General features: G+C 51.9%; 7 protein-coding genes across 9 annotated transcripts; 6 read left to right on the plus strand and 1 right to left on the minus strand.

Annotated features, from left to right (window-relative positions):
- The first annotated feature begins 217 nt into the window (after positions 1-217).
- TrAtP1_011204 (uncharacterized protein) lies at positions 218-4,819 on the plus strand. Of its 3 annotated transcripts, XM_014093357.2 has the most exons (5): positions 218-1,053; positions 1,150-1,178; positions 1,493-1,701; positions 1,987-2,486; positions 2,590-4,819. In XM_014093357.2, exons 1-5 carry the CDS (start codon positions 778-780, stop codon positions 4,177-4,179), a joined length of 2,604 nt encoding a protein of 867 aa, XP_013948832.2. In that variant the 5' UTR covers positions 218-777; the 3' UTR covers positions 4,180-4,819. The 3 variants fall into 3 exon arrangements, with proteins under 3 accessions (XP_013948832.2, XP_065971110.1, XP_065971111.1); XM_066115014.1 differs by having other exon boundaries at positions 1,150-1,701; XM_066115013.1 differs by having other exon boundaries at positions 1,493-2,486.
- A 1,497-nt stretch (positions 4,820-6,316) lies between these two features.
- Positions 6,317-7,823, plus strand: TrAtP1_011205 (uncharacterized protein; the record flags this gene model as incomplete). The annotated part of the gene is made up of 2 exons (XM_066115015.1): positions 6,317-6,571; positions 7,746-7,823. The coding sequence occupies 2 exons, from the start codon at positions 6,317-6,319 to the stop codon at positions 7,821-7,823; spliced, it is 333 nt and encodes a 110-aa protein (XP_065971112.1).
- Positions 7,824-8,000: 177 nt separating this feature from the next.
- On the plus strand, positions 8,001-8,360 carry TrAtP1_011206 (uncharacterized protein; the record flags this gene model as incomplete). The annotated part of the gene is made up of 1 exon (XM_066115016.1): positions 8,001-8,360. The coding sequence occupies one exon, from the start codon at positions 8,001-8,003 to the stop codon at positions 8,358-8,360; it is 360 nt and encodes a 119-aa protein (XP_065971113.1).
- A 185-nt stretch (positions 8,361-8,545) lies between these two features.
- On the plus strand, positions 8,546-10,576 carry TrAtP1_011207 (uncharacterized protein; the record flags this gene model as incomplete). The annotated part of the gene is made up of 1 exon (XM_014093358.2): positions 8,546-10,576. One exon carries the CDS (start codon positions 8,546-8,548, stop codon positions 10,574-10,576), a length of 2,031 nt encoding a protein of 676 aa, XP_013948833.2.
- An 891-nt stretch (positions 10,577-11,467) lies between these two features.
- TrAtP1_011208 (uncharacterized protein) lies at positions 11,468-13,871 on the plus strand (the record flags this gene model as incomplete). The annotated part of the gene is made up of 6 exons (XM_014093359.2): positions 11,468-12,277; positions 12,365-12,687; positions 12,750-12,819; positions 12,890-13,035; positions 13,100-13,303; positions 13,379-13,871. The coding sequence occupies 6 exons, from the start codon at positions 11,468-11,470 to the stop codon at positions 13,869-13,871; spliced, it is 2,046 nt and encodes a 681-aa protein (XP_013948834.1).
- Positions 13,872-14,240: 369 nt separating this feature from the next.
- On the minus strand, positions 14,241-16,243 carry TrAtP1_011209 (uncharacterized protein; the record flags this gene model as incomplete). Its single annotated transcript, XM_014093360.2, has 2 exons — positions 14,241-15,184; positions 15,244-16,243. 2 exons carry the CDS (start codon positions 16,241-16,243, stop codon positions 14,241-14,243), a joined length of 1,944 nt encoding a protein of 647 aa, XP_013948835.1.
- A 308-nt stretch (positions 16,244-16,551) lies between these two features.
- Positions 16,552-18,020, plus strand: TrAtP1_011210 (uncharacterized protein). The gene is made up of 2 exons (XM_014093361.2): positions 16,552-16,626; positions 16,683-18,020. The coding sequence occupies exons 1-2, from the start codon at positions 16,607-16,609 to the stop codon at positions 17,887-17,889; spliced, it is 1,227 nt and encodes a 408-aa protein (XP_013948836.1). The 5' UTR covers positions 16,552-16,606; the 3' UTR covers positions 17,890-18,020.
- The last annotated feature ends 47 nt before the right edge of the window (positions 18,021-18,067 follow it).

An 18,067-nucleotide genomic window follows, 5' to 3' on the forward strand; every position in this document is an offset into this window, starting at 1 on the left:
CACATCCACAAGCGCTTTCGGCCCAGCGTCCGCACAAAGAGTCAAGAGGAGTCCAGAGTAGTCAAGAGTAGTCAGGACTGACAGGGCCAAGTCGTAGAGAATAGCCCGGACCGTGGGAACCCACACGCCCCTCTTGGCTCTGGCCCCGTTTCCGATAATCCACCCCCGGATTCTTCAAACAATTCGACTGATTCTTTTCTTTCTTCCTCTTCCATGATCCTCTTCTACCCCACGCTTCCAAGCTTGCTGTGGCTCCTCCTCCTGCTTGTTCCATGATCCATCTCGTCTCTGTTCCTCGACCTCGTCGCCATCACAGCCGGCACAGCCGTGGACTTGCCTAGTTCCACAGACGTGCCTTCTGACGATCCATACATGCGCAAGCTGCTGTGGCCAGTGTGGAATTCAGCTCTCCTTCCAGCCTGCGTGCGACGTCACCATTCCAGCACCTGATACGGACCTTTGCTCGCCACTACCAAACCCGGCTCTCCTTTGAATACATGATTTGAGCTATTCTATCATCATTGCTTTCTGTCATCAGCTCGCTCGAGACATATGCGCTCTGCGGCTCATCCTAAGAGGCTCTGAGCTCATACAAAGTTTACAAGTCACAAAGGGGCTATTTTCTCCCAGACGCGTGTTGTCAAGTACACTGCGACATCCACATATACAGCCTGGGATACATACATAGAGGCTATTTCTTTTTAGAACCTCCTTTTTTTTTTATTCACCCAATTTTTTTTTTTTTTACTTTCTGCGTCAACTTCACAAGCCGCCACAATGTCGTCACAAGCGGCCCTAGACGATTCTGCGGTAAACGCAACCTCGCCGTCAATGTCGCCCTCACCAGAACCGGCCGACAATGCTTCCTCCACCAATGGGCGGTCCAACGACAAATCGAAGAAACGAGCATCTGCCGACGACGGCTCTGAGCCTCCGCATAAGGTTACAAAGCGACGTGCCGCCCGGGCCTGTGTATCGTGCCGCGCGCGCAAAGTCCGATGCGATGTGGTTGAGGGGGCTCCTTGCGGAAACTGCCGCTGGGATAATGTCGAGGTACGCAGTCCATGGCACACATGTTTCGCCTCTCACGAGAGATTCAGCATCTTATCCCACCTAGAATATGGCTAACACCCTGTTTCCTCCTTTTAGTGCATTGTCCAGGAGAGCCGACGGAGAAAGTGAGTTTTCCCATCTGCCCCAATGCAATCCATCCAGCCCTGTGTATATTCTCACCATATACATACGCACAAACACACAAACACACAACCATCCTCTTCCCTTCCACAGCCAGCCACCGAGCTTCTCTGCGGCTGCCCCAGGTTATGCGATTCTTAGCGAATCTCGGCACCGACGCCTCGCACGTGAGAAAGCTTGGACGGCGGTGAGGCGTGTCCGGAGGAGAGCCGACAAGGGACGGATCCGGAGTTGATCATGATTTGCCATCATTACCCCAACCAACGAAACGCATCCACTGACGCGAAATCTCTTCTAGAAAGAATCTCGTTACGCCTAGCATCGTGGGGCAGGGCCAATCAGCCGAGGCTCAGCTGCGCAGCAAAGCACCTCCGACTAACCCGATTGCCATCAACAGCGCAGATTTGCGACGAACCAGCGGCTCCTCTCTCTCACCCGCAAGCCTGGACCCTTCGAGCGGTCTGCTTCCCAATACCGGCATTGAAGGCCATGTGCCTCACATGATCTGTAAGCCATACTCTTTATTGTTTCAATTTTTTGGGGTTCTCTCCAATTTCTCCGCACTCATCATCCCTCCCCCCTGACCCACCCCGGTTCTGCTAGAGCCTCTGGCGTGCCCATTCAGGAATCGTCACGGGGCAATGTGTACTTGGTGTTGTCAAAAATAACGACGGACATCTTCTTTCACATGCAAATCATCAAAGCGATTGGCATGTGCAACGAAGCTACACTGATCATCACCATGCTTTTTCGGACGAAACCCATGCTGACCGCAGGACCACGGCCCGCTAGATCAACGCTCTACGTATCGCAACGAGCCAATTCTGCTCAGCAAGGGTCAACTATCAGATGCCAGCCGATCTCCCTGGGCGAATTCGGCCACTTCCTTGGGTCATGCCTCTTCTCGCACCCCACAGTCCCTCAGCCTCCTTGGCGATGCAGAGGCGAGTGCCCAGCTGCCTCCGTTTGTGCGGCCGTTGCCCAGCAAAATCTCACCAGAGGATGTTCGCTACCTGCATGCAAAGGGTGCGCTGAGCATCCCTTGCCTCTCTCTGCAGAATGCGCTCCTGCGGGCTTACATTGAGTTTGTCCATCCCTACATGCCTCTCATGGACCTTGTGCCCTTTCTCAGCACCATCAACCGCTACGATGGTTCAGAAGGGCAGATCAGCCTGTTTCTCTACCATGCCGTCATGTTCTCCGCGACTGCTTTCGTCGACATGAGACACTTGCGCGAAGCGGGTTATGCCACCCGCAAGGCTGCCAGAAAAGGCTTCTTCTTAAAAACGAGGGTAAGCCACATTGTTACATCTGCACGTGCAGTGCACACACTCTGTGCGTGCAGATGATGAAACTACCTATAAAAAAAAGAGACCCGTATTCACATGTCAATAGCTCCTCTACGATTTCGATTACGAATCAGACCGCCTGGTTCTTGTCCAAGGGCTTTTGCTGATGACGTACTGGTATGAGACACCCGACGACCAGAAAGATACCTGGCACTGGATGGGGGTGGCGATATCCCTGGCTCACACCATTGGGCTTCATCGCAATCCTGATGTTACCACCATGGCCGTGCCAACCCAGAAGCTCTGGAAGCGCATATGGTGGTCATGTTTCATGCGCGATCGTCTCATTGCCCTGGGCATGAGACGCCCGACGAGAATCAAGGATGAGGATTTCGACGTGCCGATGCTTTTAGAGAGCGACTTTGAGCTGGCCGTCTTGCCAGACAGAATCACCGTGGTTCCTCCGGAATGCACACTAATGCGCGATGTAGAGATGCAGCGGGAGCTTGCCACCATGTGCATTGCCAAGGCGAAGCTCTGCATCTGCATTAGCCACATGCTAAAGGCGCAGTACTCTGTTCTTATCCGAGACAATATGAAGCCAGAGAACACCACTAACAGCACCATGATGCTGTTCCCCAACAAGAAGCTGGATAACCTGGATAATGTCAAGATTGTCGATGCAGAGCTCAAGGAATGGGTGGCGAACCTCCCCGAATGCTGTCACTATCGCATGCTGGTTCCTGCAGACACTAAGAACGGCAGGCCGACCATTGCGGTTCAACGAACGCTGCTTCACATGGTATACCACACCACCATTTCTGCTCTGCATCGCCCTCAGTTCCTACCGTCGTCTCCCATGCAGGCACCGACTGTATCTCGCCAGGTGCAGGAGATGTCACGCCTCAAGGTCAAGGATGCGGCGACACACATTACGAGCATGGCTACGGAGCTGCACCACCTCCGCCTGGAGAGATACCTGCCTACCACAGGCGTGACAGTGATACTCCCGGCCATGATCATCCATCTCTTGGAGATGAAGAACCCAATGCCAGAGGCTCGCGGGCGAGCAACAAGAGGCTTCCGCCAGTGTATGCGTGTCATGGAGAAGCTCCGCGAGATTTATGCTGCTGCAGACTACGCCACCGGGTTCTTGGATGCCGCTCTCAGGAAGGCAGCCATTGATATCAATGCCACGGTCGAACCGTCGACTTTGGCAATGATGAAGGAAGTCCCTCCAGAGTTTGGCACACACACGCCGCCACCTGAAAATGCCCCGTATATGACGGCTTCCGAGACGCTATTCAATCAGAAGCCCAAGTCAGTGCAGAAGCCAATGGGGCCTCCTCCTACCGCTCAGGGGACCGAGGTGGTCAATTCTCCTCCACATACTGAATTTGACACTTCCAACTTGACTCCGAGTGTTAGCGGCGGCTCGGATGAAATCCACATAGAAATGGACAGCATTCTGGACGTGGACTTTATGCAGGGCCACGACGAATTCGATTGGAACGCGGTGGCTGGCACGGACTTTGATGTAGATCAGTGGCTACAGTTTCCTCCTGAAGGAGTTACCGCCACCGACGAGACGCTGATGGCCTCTGCATTCACTGGTGCTACAGGCACGGACGATGCGCTAGATTGGGTCTTTAACACGGTTGTGGACGGCACTCTTCCGGCACAATCCACCATTTAAACCAAAAAAAAAAAAAAAAAAAAAAAAATATAAGCAAGCAAGCAGACGACGGAAGAAACTGTCGTTGAAGTTTTGCTCACCCATTTTCAGGACATACAAAAAATGGCTGGGGAGAGAGATGAGGATCTGGGCGTTTGGGCACATCTGGGTTTTATTATATTTATTATCGGATTGTTTTCGCTTAAAGGGGCGAAAAGCCTTTGGCTTTCTATTTGACATTTGTTTGCTGGATCATCATTATTTCTTCCGGGTTCTTGGTTTTTCTTGGTTTTTCTTCTTCTTCTCCCTTTTTGTTCAGTTGTTGAGTCTTTTCTTTTGCTTCTTCATTCTTTTCTGTTATACAATTTGGCTGGGATTGTCCGATTCTGTTTATTGTTGTCGTTTGAGGATGATGATAATGATAATGATAAATTGAACAAGGTTTGAGTGTTTCAAGCTGGTGTCAGAGGTAACAAGGTCCGGCAGGCGGGCCGCTGCCTAGCTTGCTGCACTCAAGAGCCGACAAGGGTTTTAGAAAAAAAGACACGCATCTTGATTTTATGCGGCAGTGGGCGCTTAGAGTGTCAGGAATCATCGGTAGTTTTACATTTTCACGTGCGTTTCAATTGCATGGAATGAACAAATGCGACGCTGTTACAGGATGATTGTTTGCCCAGTGCAGATTTGCCGAGAGTGACTTAGTAAGCGCGTGTATGCGGCGTGTCACGCGCGGCAGCAACATGGTACAGCCAGTCCAGTATTGGCCAGACAAGGTGCAGGATCACACACAGATGCGCAGCGGACAAGACGTGTATCCTTACCAGCCGTCTATCTACGGATACCGGGCACTCATGCAGCAGCAATTCCGTCACCTCGGACGCATTCACTTTTGCGAATTGCGGGCGGATCGCCGAGAAATTCAGGCTTTTTCCGGGCCTTGCCATGTCCATCTCGCAGGGCACACCCGGACCAACTGAAGGGATGGGCCAGGCTGTCGTGCATGGCATGGCATGGCGTGGCGTGGCGTGGCGGCGGCATCGCATGTGTGTCTACTGTACATGTAAGGCAACGGTAAGCGTGGCCATGCCCAAGGCCAATCGATGCGTGTCATGATCATGGCCGGTACCTTGCGCTTGGCCCTGCAACTTGGATGTGTGGTAACACGTATCTTTTATGTATATGCAGGCGGCATTTAAGGCGCATGCAGGAATCCTGGCCATTCACGTGCGCGGCGGTCGGAGGTGCTTACTGTGTGGTGCTTGCGTCGTATTGAGCATGTGCTTGTAAGGAGTACATTTAGGTCCGTAGTACGAGTACGTGACGGGTGCTTGTGACGTCGTCTGTCTCTCTCTGCCTCGTTTGATTGCTGTGAATCTAGGCCCAAGACTGCAAGGGAGGCCAAGACAGATTGGGCTCCACGCCGCCTCACAATGGGCGAGCGAGGTGAATGCCATTGGAATTTCAGGGCGATTTTCTTGCTTGCTGGTTCGGCCCTGGCAAACGCGCTATTACGGGGCTGCGGAAGCGCAGAATCTGGCATGGCCGGGGTAGCCTCTTGTCTTTTTTTTGTCTCAACATTTTGCTGTTCCTCTTTTCGCTTGTCTTATCAGTTGAGGATTGTCTGGGGACGAGGGTCCCTGGAGAAGCAGAGAGAAATTGAAAGACGCTGATGGCGAGGAAACACAAAAGAAGCTGATGATGTCTCGGTTGGGCTGGAAACTTGGGGAATTTTCAGACAGTACCGTCTAGATGGGAGGTGTGGAGACGCGACTTTGGGCGAGCAGACAAAAGGAGGAAGGAAAAAAAAAATGATTCTGGTTTTGGTACCTCGTCACTCATCATCGCGACAGATGAGCGGTGTTGGATGCATAAGCGCATCAATTACTTGCAGTATCTCCTTTCCTCCATTTGCTCAGTTTGTTTCGGCATCATCTACTATGCTCCGCCTAAGTAAATATTTACTTTCTCTCTCACTCAAAACACACCGCGACTTGAAACCCGCAATACGAGTACGTACCCGAAGTACCTTAGTCCAGGTACCAGGCACGAGATTCAAGCGACACTAAGCTTAGCCCTGCCCGTTCAGAATAAGATTGTCCGCCTTTTTTTTCCTGGTCAAATGAGGAGCCAGGCGGGAGGGCGGCAAATGAAAGCTGCCATGGGAGAGCATGGCGCTAATAAGCTTTGGCGAAAGCGCCGGGGGGGAAACAAGCTTGACCCTTCGGAGAGGGGCGCGTTGGGCCAGCGCCTTGAGCACTTACAGCGGACAATCTACAGGGCCTCCCGCAGGGCCTCCAGCGCAGCATACAATGGCGTCAAGGCGCTGTGGCCCGCTGTGGTTCCCGCTGGCCCCCCCCCCGGGGAGTTCATAGAGCGTAGAGCCGGTTTAATGAGGTCTGGGCTGCTTGCTAATGTTGATTTGACTGACATGATCAAATCTTTGTTCCCATTTTACTGCTGCCTGTCGCGCGGCGCGCCAACCCGTCTGTCAAGGCTCGGCGTCTCTCGTTCACGCTCTTTCCCTCGCTCATTTCTTTTTCTTGCTCTCTACAAGTCCATCGTCGCCGTTTTGCTCGTCACTCGCTTGGTTTGCTCCCCTTTTCAGCTGCGATTTCTGCCTCTGCTGTCCCCCCCAATTGCTTTTTGCTGTGGACAAGGCCCGTCATTCTTTGCCCCCTTGATTCAGCTTCTCCGGCCGCGCCCTTGTCTTAACTCACACTCACTCTCTTCTTCGCGCGCGCGTCTTCACCCAGTCACTCGCTCCAGTCGTTATACCAGGCCTTGGGCCGCTTTGCTTCGCGACTGTCGTTTCCGATTGCCTCTTTTTTTTTTTATTGATTGTACAAGATTTTAATGTAACCAATCACCCGAGAACAAAAGCCCAAAACAGCCCCCATCCCAACAAACCAGATACATCCCCCCCCTGTGGCAAAACTCCCTACTTGCGCGTGCGCGCCCCATTGCATACAGACACCAAGCCTGGACTGGATCGGATCCCACGCACGCATAAAGTCGCAAACGCATACTCCGTACATCGAGCTCCACGTCCGTCGCCAGCAGCTCATTCGCCGCCCGCTTATCCGGCGGCCTTGCCAGCGCAGCAGCAGCACTGAGGTGGCACCATCCAGCGAGCCCAACCGCCACGCCGAAACACCCTCTGGACGCCGTTACAGGCCTGTTGCCTTAGCATCTACTGCAGCCGTGCAGCTGTGCAGCTTTTAGCATCGGTGCGCTGGAGTTCTGGCTGACAACCCCGTCATTCCTTGTCCTTCCGCGACACTCCGCGGCTTAGCTACACCAGGGGAAGTGGGAACAGACACCATTGGAGAGACTCCCCCAGAGCGTGGAGTTCGCCCGTCGCCGCCGCCGCGTCTTTGCTTTGCATTTATCTCTTCAGCGTGTCTTGCTTTTTTTCCCTTCTCCTTCTCCCTGTCTCGCTTGTCAACCTTTCTTCTTTTTTTCCCCCAGAAAGCAAGGGAAGACCCAGGCAAGTGAAAGAGGCGAACTGCCTCCCTGCGCTTGCCTGTTCAATTTTTTTTTGTTACTTGACGGCTTATAGCTTTGGTCGCATGGCTGTCACTCCATAGCCGCAAACCCGTGCCATCACCGCCGATCTCCGTCGACTATGGGCATCACCAACGAAAATCGAATCATCGCTGTCTTAATCCCGCCCGGTCCATGACGAAAGATTAAGCTATCACGGATACGAAAATACCATACTTCTTCTCTATTTTTTTTACGCCTCGAGGCAGAACATGCCTCGGTGGAATCGCCGCTACATCTAGCTTGTACACGCGAACAACCAAAACCAACCGCGACGCCCCACGACGACCTGCGCAATCATGAACGATTCGCCCGTCCTCGTCAAGCCCAAGCGGCTTTCGACTCCCACACCCGGCCAGCTGCTAGCCGCTCGACAGCGCTCTGCCGATGAATTTTTTACTCATCTGGAGCCCGCGAAACTTGTCGAAGCACTAACACCGCCCAACGGTGTTTTAAGGGGATGCCTCGCAGAAGCTTCCGCCATCGACCGGGACTTCGCAATGCGAACGGCCATGGCATCCCACGAGATCTGGCAATGGCTCGACGAGCTGAACCAGTGGAATTGGCCAAAGCATGGGGGGGTCCGAGGGCTTCCTGGAGCCAAACAATACGCAAAGGAAGCTTTTTGCCCAGGCCCCGACCCCTGGAGAGGAGGCTGACAAGAAGCAATACATGGGAAGCCTCCTCGCTGAAGAGGTGGAAAAATACGAATCAAGAATCAGCCAGATCAACCAGGCCATGGATAGACTAGATCTGGAAGAGATCAAAGGTCACGTCATAAGCGACCACATCCTTCCGCTGTCAAGGCCGGGTACTCCAATGAACATGGACCCCCCGTCAATCGATGCTGTCCGCCTTATCGAGCTATCATAAAATGGAGGACATCTCCGTCCTCATCACCGCCATTGTTATACGAACCCTGCCCAACCTGGCAAAGCTCTCTCGCCAGCTGCAGCTGTGGCACATGCGCATCATTGTCCTCCGACATGTCAACCCCTTTTTGCAGGCTATCCAGGAAGTCGAGGCTCTTCTTGGCGAAAACTGGGAAGCCATTTCTCAGTCCCACTGGGAGATGGAACAACCCAGCAGAAAGGCCATAGTCCTGCCCGCGCGCACTCTGACCGACAAAGACTTTGATACCCGCAAGCACTCACTCGCGCTTAAAGTTGCCGAGCCCGGCCGTACTTTGGATTATATGCTAGACTGCTTGGAGGGTGCTCCAGACACCCTGCCAGATGACTGGCTCAACCGCTTGGAAGATGTTGAGCAAGGCTTTGGAGAGTGGGTTTCTGCCTGCGAACGAATGATGGCCGAGGCTAAGTTGGCCAAGAAAAAACCTTCGCCATCTCCAACGAGGGTCCGAGAGGCGGGCAACAAACTCTCACCGCCGTTGTTGTTATTACCCCCCACCGGCGATTCGGACCACGGGGCATATCTCGACCCAATCGCAGAAGATGAATTGTCCTCATCCGAGGATCATCCCACTCCTGAGTCTGGATCCTCTCCCGAAGATCTTGTAGTGGTAGACGACCACATGTCAGCCATCAGCGAGGAAGATGAGCTGGATCTACCATCTCTGCCCAACGGCCCTAGCAACTTTGGCTCTCCCGCATCCAGATACGCCGACGATGCTTCAAGCGATGTGCCTGAAATCTCTGCATCTCCTGCCGTTCCTAGGAATCGACTCCGCGAGGCACTGTATGCAAATGGCGATAGCCCACCAAGCTCGCCTCCGGAAGTAGAACGCCTCCGTGCCAGGGAAAGCATGGGTCTCCTCGACAGCCCCATGGTTGCGCCAATTGCCGAAGACGACGAGTCATTTTTCAGATCAGCGTACGATGAGGATTCCTTCTTGGATGACTTTGAAGATTCGTATGCCCCCGATCTGCCCGACGTGCCCGCCCCGCCCTCTCGCCGAGAAAGTGCGGGCGAGCAGCAACTGCGCCTGCAAATCACTCAGATTATCGAATCTATCCCAGCTCGAATCAAGCTCACCAATGGAACGTCGGGCATCAACCTCAACCCGCCAGATCTCCAGCTCCCTCGGCTGAGGAACAAGGCCTCCAGGGAACCTGTCAAGCGCAGCACATCGGGCATGTCAACCCGAACTGCCACGCCTTCATTTACCCTGTCTCCTGTCAAGCAGAGGACGCGCCCCAAGGGTCATTATCCGATCAGGGTTTATCATCTCTCTAGATCGGACAACGAGGCCCCCATTAAGCTTTTCATCCGCTGCGTTGGAGAACATGGAGAGCGAGTCATGGTCCGCGTGGGTGGTGGGTGGGCCGACTTGTCTGAATACTTGAAGGAATACGCCATGCACCATGGCCGCCGCTCGACTGGCCAAGACAGGACCAAGGTAGAGGTTCGCGATAACACTCGAACTCCTGGACCTACCCACTCCACCCACTCCAGCCCTCCCAGCCGCTCCCCTACTTCTGCCGATAACCGCTCTTCTACCAGTCCTATGCCAACGGCGCGCAAGTCACGGAGGAGCAGTGTCAACAGCTCCTTGCGACCAAAGACCCCAGTAACTCCAGGCCAGCCGGCGCAAGGTACACCCCCATCTGAGGGCTCGGCGATCTCGAGGCCCAGCTCTCGCCAAAGCTGGGTAGAGGATGAGAGTTCCTTCTTGGGTCTGGCCGGACCAAGAGCTAAGAAGATTGAAATGAGCGAAGAGAGCAAGGCTTGGGTTGAAAGCATTAAGGAGAAGGTACTCATGGCCAGCAGCAGCGATAAAAAGCCAATCGAGAAGAAGCCAATCGAGAAGAAGCCAAGCGAGAAGAAACCAAGCGAGAAGAAGAAGCCTGGCGAGAAGAATTTTGGTGATATTGGAAAGGCTGGAGGCACCAAGCGCGTGTTTAGGAGAGCCTAGGTTGTTTTTCTTTTGTCCTTTATTTTATTTCTCATGTGTTATATTTCCCCTCGGAAACACGACGTAAGCGTTCGTGCATGGAAAGGCTTGGTATCTATTTCTCCCTAAAAGAAGAGGGGGGGACGGGCTCGGTTGAAGGGAGACGGGGACGATGGAACCTGTCATTTTTATTTTGTATTCGCATGCTTAGAAAGACCATGCATGGAGTTTTTATTTTGGGCGGGCATTGTTGGGCATAGCATGTCATAGGTTTTTTGTTACAGAAACGTCTGCATGAAATGTCCTTGCTGGAGCGAGTTTAAGGAATTGTCAGAGGATACCCATATACATACAGATAGCACATAGCGGATTTACCATTTTCGTGGAATTAAAATCATTTCTCATATCACCTTTCATTATTTGATGCCTTTGCTTTTGTCTATGTCTACGATTGTTGAAAGTAACGAGTGTGGGCTTTAATGCTGAGACTGGCTGCGATGTTGAGCTACAGCTGAGGTGGTGGATAATAAAAGTGGGATGCTGGGCAACTTCACCCTGGATAGATTAAGTGTAGAAATGTTGGCCAAATTTTGCCTGATTTTACGAATCAATCAAAACCCAAAGATGGCATAACTATTGCCAGGGACAATTGAATATCAAAACTACGATTTCTCTTGAAAAACAAGCAACAAACATAGAATTGCCGGGTAAGCCCATTTCTTACTCATCCAAGTAGACTACTCGACTAGGGGACTTGGCTGCTTTGGCGGCGCTGCTAGTGGCTTATCGATAAAGTGGCAGAAAAAAAAGTTGCGATATGGAGCCATTGGCTTCGCAAAATTAAGACGGTACCCGCGTCAGTACATCGCATCTCAACCAACACCCATTGGGATCGAAACCACAGTCGCCATAATGGGTCAGGGACGTCGCATGAAGAGAAAGCAGGGCATGCCCGAAGCCCTGTCCGAGGAGCACTTTGCCAACCTCAAGCGAAAGGCTGGATTGCCCGTTGAGCCGCCGGTCGAGAAAGCGTCGCTGAGCAACAAGAAGCGCAAGACCGCCAAGGGCGCTGCCGCAGCGAAGAAGCCGGAGCCTGCGCCCAAGAAGTCTAGTGCGAAGAAGAGCAATGGAAAGGCCAAGAAGCTGCCAGAGCCGGCGGAGGATTCTGAAGACGAAGAGATGGGCGACGAGTTTGACCTAGACCAGCTGGAGGACGATGGTTCAGCGGATGAAGATGCTTCTTCAGGAGGGAAGATGAAGAAGATCTGGTCAGATGATGAAAATGACAGTGATGATGATGCGGAGGAGGACGACTCAGTGTTTGACTCTGACGACCAGGAGGAGGGCGGCAAAAAGGGCAAATTCGTCTTCTCCGACGACGAAGATGAATCAGACGCCGAGGAGAAGCTCACTGCTGCCAACATTGCTGGTCTGTCGCGAAGACTAGACAAGAAGCTTGCCGAGGACAAGGCCATAACCGAGACGGAGATGCAAGAGTCTGCGATGCAGACGAACATTGACGGGCCCAAAATCTTTGGCGAGGAGGATGACGAGGATGACGAGTTGGCGGACAAGAGCAAGTCCTTGCTGGCACCAGATCTACAGCTACTGAGGCAGAGGATAACGGATACGATACGGGTGCTGGATGAATTTGCCAAGTTGGCGGAGGATGGAAGATCTAGAGCAGAGTATACTGCTCAGCTGCTCAAGGATATCTGTGCCGTAAGTTTATCCTGCACTGCTTGAAACTTGCCTAGGTATTTTGTTTGTTCAAAGAAATATGTGCTAACAGTGGCGACGGATCTATAGTACTACGGTTACAGCCCCTACCTGGCTGAGAAGCTCTTCAACCTCTTCACCCCGCGCGAAGCCTTTGCCTTCTTCGAGGCCAACGAGATGCCCCGTCCCGTCGTCATCCGAACAAACACCCTGCGAACGCACCGAAGAGACCTCGCCCAGGCGCTCATCAACCGTGGCGTCACGCTCGAGCCCGTGGGCAAGTGGAGCAAGGTTGGCCTGCAGATTTTCGAGGCCAATGTTCCCCTGGGTGCTACGCCCGAGTATCTTGCTGGTCATTACATTATCCAGGCGGCTGCGTCTTTCTTGCCTGTCATGGCGCTTTCACCGCAACCGTAAGTTTTTACTTGTGTTACTTTTTCTTCGTTGTGTGTTGATTTATACTAATGAATTGTAGAAATGAGCGAGTTCTTGATATGGCCTCTGCCCCTGGTGGAAAGACCACTTACTGTTCAGCCATGATGAATGTAAGTTCTTATACTCACGAGCCGTGATCCGTTTTTTTTTAAAGAGTCATCTGTACTAATCTTGCTCTAGAACACTGGTATGGTCTTCGCCAACGATCCCAACAAGCAGCGTGCCAAGGGTTTGATTGGTAACGTTGCTCGTTTGGGAGTCCGCAATGTCATCGTCTGCAGCTACGATGGTCGTGAGTTCCCCCGAGTCATGGGAGGATTCGACAGGTGAGCTACATGCACAAATTAAAACGAGAATTGGGAAAATTAGAGTCTAACAAGTCCTATCAAGAGTACTTCTCGACGCCCCGTGCTCTGGTACTGGCGTCATCTCAAAAGATCCTAGCGTAAAGACCAACAAGGACGAGAAGGATTTCATCTCACTGCCTCACATGCAAAAGCAGCTATTATTATCTGCTATTGACTCAGTCAACCATGCCAGCGAGACTGGCGGTTTCCTTGTCTACTCTACATGCAGTGTCACTATTGAGGAAAAGTAAGTGCCCTTTTAACCCTGCATCGCTCCAATAATTCGAGCAAAGTTTCTAACTTTTTTTTACCCTCCTATCAGCGAGAGTGTTGTTGCCTACGCCCTGTCCCGTCGTCCCAACGTTAGATTGGTCGACGCTGGCATTCCCTTTGGCAAGGAGGGCTTCACCAGCTACATGGGCAAGAGATTCCACCCCAGCCTCAAGCTCACTCGCCGCTTCTACCCCCACGCCCACAACATTGACGGTTTCTACGTCGCCAAGTTCCAAAAGATTGGCCCCACGCCGCCCAATGCCATTGGTGCTGCTGGTAAGAAGAACGGCAACGCCGCTGCTTCTGGCGATGAGGAGGTCATTGATAAGACACCCATCACAACCGACGAGGACACCGAGACGGAAGACAAGTCTGCCAAGAAGAAGAGCAAGGGCAAGGCTGGCACTGAGAAATCTGACTTTAGCGCTTTCGACGAGGATGAGGATGTCAAGTACATTGAGAAGGCCAAGAAGAACGCCATGAGGAGGAGAGGTCTGGATCCAAAGTCTTTGAAAAAGCCCAAAGCTCAGGAGAAGAAATGAGGAGGTGGAGCCTGGAAGCGTAAAAAAATAGACTGTTAATAGCATGAGACAGATGGTAGAGGGGGGAAAAAGGGAAGAGTCTTTTTCATTTTTGTTCTGGGATGAGCAATTGTGGATATTTCTTGGTCACATTGTGGGTTATATATATAAACTTGTTACTTGTTATTGTTTAAACTACGATTTCCATGGTGTTCAAGATAAATCATGTATTAGGCGCCAGCCATCCCTACGGCATATTTACCTATAAAATGCATAAAGAAGAGTCACCTAGCTGATGGATGAAAACGACCATACATAAGAGTCTTTTACCAATTTCATTCAAATAGAGAGAGAAAAAAAGAAAAGAAAAATTCGTTCCCTCCTTTGTGTCTAGTCTTCCATCTTTGGCGCCGTTCTCCTTGTCTTCCTGTGCTTACCATCTCGCTGACCTCCCTTGAAATGCTTTTTGCTCGATCCCACCTGCACCTCCTTTGGATCCAGCCCATTCTCCAGGGCAACTACCGTTCGGGCCTTGCGGCCGCTGAGCGCCTTCGCGCCGCCCGCGACACTGCCTTGTTCTGAGTATTTGTAGTTGAACGGCATGTTCGCATGCCCCCGAACATTCTTTGGCGTGAAGAAGTTCTTGTCCAAGTTCTTCGACTTGGGGCCCTGTGGGAGGCCGACAAACTCTGAGGCGAGGCTATCTTCGTCGCCGCCTAGGGTGAGGGCCTCTGTGGCGGCTATAAAGGCACCACGGCGGCGCTCGGGCAGATGCGCCTCGTCGTAGAGCTCTTCGTTGAACTCATTTCCGTCCTCAATGCCAGGGGGAGGGTGGACGAAGAGGAGCTTTCCGTTGACATAGTCTTTCAGGACGTATCTTGATGCTCGCGCCTCGTCTGGCTGACCAAGACCCTGCGTCTGGAAGCCACGAGCAATGGCGTAAGCGCGAAGCAGCTCCTCGCCCGTAGGAACACCAGTGCCTCCCTCTTCGATTGGCCTTGTGTGAATCTTGATACCGTAGATGGCCTCAAGGAACGGCTTGGGGATTCTCTGAGCGACCAAGCCCACGGGACCCGTGTGCTCGCGCATCTGGTCAATAGGCAGCACGCCCTGGGTGACGAGATCGGCTTTTGTGGTGGCAAAGTTGGGGAAGACGAGACCAGGGCAATCACACAGGACGACTCTCTCACTGAGGTGGATGGTCTGGAAGTGCTTCGTCTTTCCTGGCGTTGAAGAGACGGAGACCTTCTTGGCTCCAATCAGAGCGTTGATGGTTGAAGATTTACCCACGTTGGGGTAGCCGACCAGACCAACTTGGAGTTTGGTGTCCGCTTCTGTCTATAAGTTAGCATTCCAGCTATTATTGCCAACCGTTTCGTTTGCAAAGACTTACCTCTGTCAGATGGAGCATATCTTAGGAAGATTTCTTCAAGCTCCTCAACTGTCAGAATCTGGGTATCTTCGTCCTCGTCCGCTTGGTTTCCTGAGCTCTCTCCTTGTTCTTCTGCAGCATCTTCTTCATCTTCATCTTCGTTCTCGGCATTGGCCTTCTCAGCCTGCCTTGAAGAGAAAGCTGGCTCTTCATCTGAGCTGTACTCCTCGTCCTCTCTCGCCTCGTTCAACTCCTTTGCAAGCTGCGCAGAAAAGAACTTGTAGGTAATGCCCGCTTCTCTCAGGTATTTGCCCCAAGCCTTGCGCTGCTTCGTAGACATCATATCAGCCTTGTTAATCAGAAGCAGGTTCTCCTTCTTGGCATCAACGGCCTTGACGTAGTGTTCCAAATCTTCGGATCGGAAAAGCAGAGGGTTTCGCGCATCGACGATCTGTACGATGATGTCTGATCTCTCAATGACTCTCCACAGCTGTCTCCAGACTTCGATATTCCGCTCAAAAGGTGTCATGAGCAGGTCATTGTTCTCTTGTAACTCGGCCAAGCCTCTTCGCCACTGAACAAGAGCTTCTCTCTCGCGGATATCGAGCTGTTCTCGGGTAGTCTTGGCATCCCAGTGAGGTCTTCGCGGCACCGTCAGTCGGTTCCTGTGCTCCCGGTGCTTGCCAAGGACAGCTCTCTCTTCAGTAGAAGACAGCAGATACGGATTCTTCTGATCAGTGTGGATGATCTTGACATTGTTGACCTTTTCGGCCGTGAAATCGGTACCGGCGAGCTCGGCGGTCGCTAAGAATTCGTCGAGTGCGCCTTGCTCCGTGACGGAGCGCATCTTGACCCAAGCCGCATCTTTCTTGTCGTTGATGAGATACTGTTCGCCAGTTGTGTGGTTCGTTCGCATAAGAGACGACGTCTTTCTGTTATCGGAGCCTTTGCCCTTGCCGAAGCGATCGTTCATCAACGTATTGCCCAACCCCTCATTCTTCTTTGACTTTGCCAACACCATTTTGGCGGCTTTCTTCGATCAAATCAGGTTCTGGAAATATGTAAAATATCGTGGGATTTAGACGTCCCGTCTGGCTGACCAAGATGTTCTCGGATCGCTGGGCGGAAAGAATAAATATTTATTGTGGAAGGTCGCATGTCCAGGACTGGGGCTGAATAATACATCATAGTTGGAGGGGCAAAATTTTTAGATAGCCATGTGAAAAGATTTTCGCACTGTATTCATCACACTATGCGCTCAAAGTCACACAGTACTATCAAAAAGGGAACTGTACTGGCGCTACCAAGAAATTTCTTGAGCGCTGTCGAGGAAAAGTTACTGTCCATGCTCATCTGATTCATCGCAATCGCAAAAATCGCCAAAATGCCCAAGGGAAAGTGGATGTATGGTCGCCCTACTGCCTTGTATCTTTGAGAGCGCTGCTGACAATTTGTTTTAGTAATAAGAAGACGGCGCAGCACTTTACGCTCGTCCACCGCCCGCAGAATGATCCGCTCATTCACGACGAGAATGCGCCATCCATGGTGCTGAACCCAGTTCAGTCCAAGTCTGGATCGAAAGTGAAGCACTTGGATGACTTGGCCTCCGAGCTGGGATCAGATGCGGAGCATATCCGCGCCAACGAAGGTGAAGCCGCAAACTATGGCGTATACTTTGACGACTCGGAATATGATTACATGCAGCACTTGCGAGATCTCAACAGCGGCGGCGGAAATGTTGTCTTTGTTGAGTCGGATGCCACTGGAAATAAGGGCAAGGGCAAGCAGAAGCAGTCATTGGAAGACGCTCTGCGGAAAATGGACCTTGAGCAAAAGTCAGACGACCTTCTGGACGAAGAGATTCTGCCTTCCAAGAACCTTACGAGGTTAACCTACCAGGCCCAGCAGGATGTACCCGATGTCATCGCTGGATTTAACCCTGATATGGATCCCCGACTACGAGAAGTTCTGGAAGCCCTGGAGGATGATGCGTATGTAGATGACGACGAAGAGGTATTCAACCAGCTGTCAAAGGACGGAGAGGAGCTTGATGATGACGATTTTGGATTTTTGGATGAGGAGGATGACGATGGATGGGAGTCAGATGCTACGGCAAAGCCTTCCAAGGAATACAAAGATCAAGTACCAGAACTCGTAAAGGTACAGCCAGAGCAACCAGAGGAAGGCCCTGCAAATGACTGGATGGAGGACTTCAAACAGTTCAAGAAAGACCAAAAGGGCCCACGTGGGCCAACAGCTCCGTCACGATCCGGAGTTGAGTCCATGTGGACTACGACTACCAATGGAGGCAGAACCAAGAGAAGAAAGGGTGCTCTGACGAATCCCTCAGCCTACTCCATGACATCTTCATCACTCGTACGGACAGAGCAGCTTTCGATCCTCGACGAGAGGTTCGAGAAGTTGGAGGAGCGCTACCATGAAGAGTTTGATGACATGGGTTCCGTATCAGAAGTTTCAACAGCCTCTAGCGTGACAGGCCCCATGCGATCAGATTTCGATGGCATCCTGGATGACTTCCTGGGCTCCTACACAAGGCCCGGAAAGCGGACATCAAAGAAAACAAGGCCACAGACAGGATTGGAGCAGCTTGAAGAGATTAGACGAGAATTGGGGCCTGCGCGTATTCGGGGCCGCGTTAAATCATGATAGGTAGCTTTGTGAGAATGGGTTAGATGGGCAAGAGGACGGCGCAATCAAAGATGATCAAAATCAACGGCTAGCGAATTCAATAGTTTATTTTTTTTTATGACCGCAAAATAAAATCTCTCTTCTGGTTCACGATTAGTTCAGATACCCAAATAAAATACAGTTGCTATTCAGACAC

This window comes from Trichoderma atroviride, chromosome 6 (assembly GCF_020647795.1).
Source record: "Trichoderma atroviride chromosome 6, complete sequence".
Lineage (NCBI taxonomy): Eukaryota > Fungi > Ascomycota > Sordariomycetes > Hypocreales > Hypocreaceae > Trichoderma > Trichoderma atroviride.